Source organism: Alosa pseudoharengus, unplaced genomic scaffold (genome assembly GCF_046254945.1).
Source record: "Alosa pseudoharengus isolate Yale_2024_CS ecotype anadromous, Long Island Sound unplaced genomic scaffold, YU_APseudo_1.1 YU_APseudo_1.1_scf_16, whole genome shotgun sequence".
Classification (NCBI taxonomy): Eukaryota; Metazoa; Chordata; class Actinopteri; order Clupeiformes; family Clupeidae; genus Alosa; species Alosa pseudoharengus.
Genome location: NW_027468630.1, coordinates 10,993,620 through 10,997,470, shown reverse-complemented (window position 1 = coordinate 10,997,470; position 3,851 = coordinate 10,993,620). Strand labels below are relative to the sequence as shown.

Below are 3,851 nucleotides of genomic sequence, written 5' to 3'. Positions count from 1 at the left end.
GACATCAGAAGTATCACATGAAAGAGCTTTTTTTTATTAGCTTTTAAACGATTTAAACCGATAATTGCTGTGTTGAACGGTTCGCGAGAAAAGTAAATAATATAATTCAATTTAATCATACATTCTACTGAAGGTTTTGCGTCCCATGATCTCCCTACCCATTCATCTCGGTGGAATACTTTACGAACCCTTCTTTTAACACATGACAAACCATATATCAGAATAAACAGGGGACCTTACCGAACACAAAGGTGTAAAGCAGTCCCCTGTACAGTTAGCCGTTCCAGAGTAATCCAGTTTTGAATTTGCAGTAAAGTTCGACATGACATGGATGTCTCCAAATTTGGGCTTTAAGTTTTACAATGTGTTTAAATTGTTCCACATGATTTCATAACGGGCCAAATACAAAATAAATGTTACAAATATCGCCTAGATATTGGTAAATCAGAGGACAGCTGACTAAGAGTTTGTGAAAGTAGCCTTAATGATCACAAAATGCTAAGCATGCATCTAGGCTATTTGAGTTTCTTAAAGCTGAGCTGTGCTTAAATTGTTCAATACATGATTTCATAACAGGCCAAATATAAAATAAATGTTATATTTAGCCTAGATATCTGTAAATATTAGATAGTCAGATGATTTACAGTTCTATGTAATATGTCATGTTTTCATTTCATGTTTTTGTAATGTTTCATACAGTGATGCAGGTCTACTGCAGTGAATAGGCTAAATACAACTTTGATCATTTTTATAGCCTACTACTGTATAGTTAACTTTGGCCTTGGTGCCCTGACATGTGGCCTTTGTGCCCCCCACCAAATATGCCCAACTGAAGGCCAAGTGGCCTTGCCCCCAGAATGGTGAAATTCCAAGCCTGCCTACAGGTGTACCTTTCATCAGTCCAGTTGCAATGGATGGACTGTGATTAACTGCCCTACTTGTGATTGTTTAGAGATTTTAAAGGTTTTATAACAATGTTACAGATTTTTTGGCCCAGAAAGAAATCTATTCACCTTTGCAGCGCCAGTAGGCTACTTTGTGTGCGGAATGTGTGAAAACACACATTCCAAACAAGCATACACACAAAAGTTTCAAGAGTGGGGGATGGAGTAGAAGATGGAGACAAATTCATTAATATGATTTATTTTCGTGGAATGGATGTGCAGGACTGAGCGGCGGTCATATTTTGTACCGCTACGCGGTACATCTAGTTATATATGATGTAAATGATTCCATTCCTGTCTCTGACTGCGGGAAAATGTAGCATTTGGGTGTCTGATTGAAGATGCCCCTGCACTTTGAAACTTGTTCCGGAGCGCCTGAGTTTGAACAAAACTGTGTGTCACTGTAGTGAGGTCATAGGGTGAAACCTGCCGGACAAAAATCAGTACTCGATCAAAGTGCTGAATATCTCAAATATCACTGCTAATATCTAATTTCAAGCAAAATTACATGTAATATGACATTATACTTCTTTCTTATTTTCCATGGTTATATGCCCCAGTGGGTTATTTAAGGGAACATTACAGGTTAGTTGTAAGGTTAAGTCACAGTAGCTTAACAGACATTTAAAAATAACTCCCTGCCACCTTTAACACCTTTAATCTACGGTACCCATGTAAGCCAGTTGGTCAGAGTTAGTAGATGATCACAGCCAAGCGTATGGTGACCAGCTCTCTCTGCAGCTCCTTCTTTCTCTCAAAAATTTGACCACATTGCTGGACAAAATGGGACAAGGAGAGAGTGCAGAACATGAGGAGGTAGACCTTGCGCAAATTCAGGACTTGTGCCTGACATTTATTAAGGAATGCCCGAGTGGAGCATTACACTTACACGAGTTCAAACGGATCTTCGGAGTACAGAGCACGTCTGAAGAGGAGAACATCTACATCGAGACAATATTTCACTCCTTTGACACAAACAGGGTAAGATGACAATTGGTCAGTATGTGATCATTCACATAGAACTACACTGCTGCTGTTGCTGATGCTGTGGATGATGCTGGCTGGTCTGGAATATGTGTACTTTGCTGAGGAGTAACTTTCTGTTTTTTGGTGTGATTTTTCCTTGCAGGACAACCAATTAGACTTCATGGAATATACTGCAGCATTGCATCTTGTACTCCGGGGAAAGCTGGAGGACAGACTGAAGTGGTCATTTAAAATTTATGATGGAGATGGAAATGGCCGCCTTGACCGTCAAGAAATCAGACACATCATTAAGGTAAGAGAGTAAAAACTCAATGTTAAATGTTAATTAATATTCACACATTATAGTGCATACGTGGTGGTAATTATTAATTTATCCATGTTATTTAGTTAATCTCATCAAGGCCTGATGTAGATTATTATAATCCACCTGCATTTGAATCTAACAACAGACCATGAAATAGATGAAGGGTTCAGATGCAAGTCCATTTGTGTTGAATTGGTTGGGTTGTGATGATCTGATTTATTTTAATTAAATGAAAACACCCAAATGGCAAAAAAATGGCCTGGGATTGACAATAAAACAACATGTTTTTTGCACATTTGTAAAGGTGGACTTAACTGTTAGCATCTGAACTGTTCACATCTTTGTTCAAAATATGTCCAATAGATTTAAACAGAGGTTATGAAATACTTGACTGGAGCTATAGTCATATGGTTAGGTTAAGTTAGGTAAGGATAGGTTAGCTTAGGTTAAGTTAAATTAGGTTTGGTCAGGTCAGCTTTGGTCATTGGCCTCTTGATCTAAAGTCGGCTGTGTTAGGACACATGCTAAATGAGTGTGGCCTAATTGTAAGGATTAACGAGGTAAGAGTGGACACCTTAAATAGCTTCGCTGTCCTAACTTACACTCTTCCAGTATCAGTGTAAAAGAATCTGCTATTAGGCTGGTTATGAAAGCTAAGCAAAGCATGCTGTGTATAACAGAATATTCACCAAGAATTCACCAACAATCAACAATATTGTCATTAAAGAAAAATACTTCAGTAAAATAATAATAAAACTGTCTCACTTTCCCCCTTTTTGCAGATAATTTACAAAATGAAGACCAAGAACACGGATATTGGCATGACTCCCGCTGAAATGTGTGACAGAATATTTGAACTGGTTGATGAGAATCATGATGGTAAGTGTGAAGTGTTAAGTCTGATTATGTGGGAGTGGTACTGACCACCGGGGTTTCATAAGTAATCCATAAGGATGAGGATTAGCCAGGTGGGAGGGGGCAGGTAAAGAAGAGGCATGGTATGTTACCATTTAGAGGTACCACACCGAATTCTGTCTGTCTTTTCATCTGTGTCCACCCATGCATATGTCTGTCTGTCTGTCCTTTTGACCTTTAGCCTATATGTGTGTTTGTTTGTCCATTCTCTGGCCATCCCTTTTTCCATCTACCTCTCTCAATCACTTCTTTTTCTCTCTCTCACTCTCTCTCTCTCTCTCTCTCTCTTTCTCTCTCCTTAGGTCAAATATCATTGGCAGAGTTCATGGAAGGAGCACAGAAGGACGAGTGGCTGATGGAGATGTTGAAACTAGACTTTAACGCAGGTGGATGGGTCAATCAGAATCTGATCAAAACACCATGACACAAGGATTCATTTCACTTGTGAGATTTGAATTCAGTCATCCATATAGATGAGTTTCATCTATCAGCAGACAGAAGAGCTGTTTTTCCAGCAAGTCCACACACGGGTCTGTTATTTTTGGTGCTGGTCCTTGTATCGAGGGCTTCACAAAACAGTGCCAGGAAATTGAACAAATTGAGACATCTGACTCTCTTACTGTGATGATGGATGTGACAAAAGCTGGAAAGAAGGAAGTTAAAATATAGATAGCATATTACTGGGCATTCAAAGATAAGAC

The 3,851-nt window shown here is 39.0% G+C and overlaps 1 protein-coding gene across 1 annotated transcript; it reads left to right on the top strand.

The window, feature by feature from the left end:
- Window positions 1–1,727: 1,727 nt before the first annotated feature.
- On the top strand, window positions 1,728–3,574 carry LOC143126172 (guanylyl cyclase-activating protein 2-like). The gene is made up of 4 exons (XM_076288086.1): window positions 1,728–1,925; window positions 2,074–2,223; window positions 3,018–3,114; window positions 3,453–3,574. Exons 1-4 carry the CDS (start codon window positions 1,728–1,730, stop codon window positions 3,572–3,574), a joined length of 567 nt encoding a protein of 188 aa, XP_076144201.1.
- Window positions 3,575–3,851: the final 277 nt, after the last annotated feature.

What these genes read in the sequence shown, in the direction of transcription:
- LOC143126172 (XM_076288086.1), top strand. Translation starts at nt 1,728, where the DNA reads ATGGGACAAGGAGAGAGTGCAGAACATGAGGAGGTAGACCTTGCGCAA. An exon ending in ACTCCTTTGACACAAACAGG is followed by an intron (nt 1,926 to 2,073) that starts GTAAGATGACAA and finishes TTTTCCTTGCAG; the next exon opens with GACAACCAATTAGACTTCAT. An exon ending in GGTTGATGAGAATCATGATG is followed by an intron (nt 3,115 to 3,452) that starts GTAAGTGTGAAG and finishes CTCTCTCCTTAG; the next exon opens with GTCAAATATCATTGGCAGAG.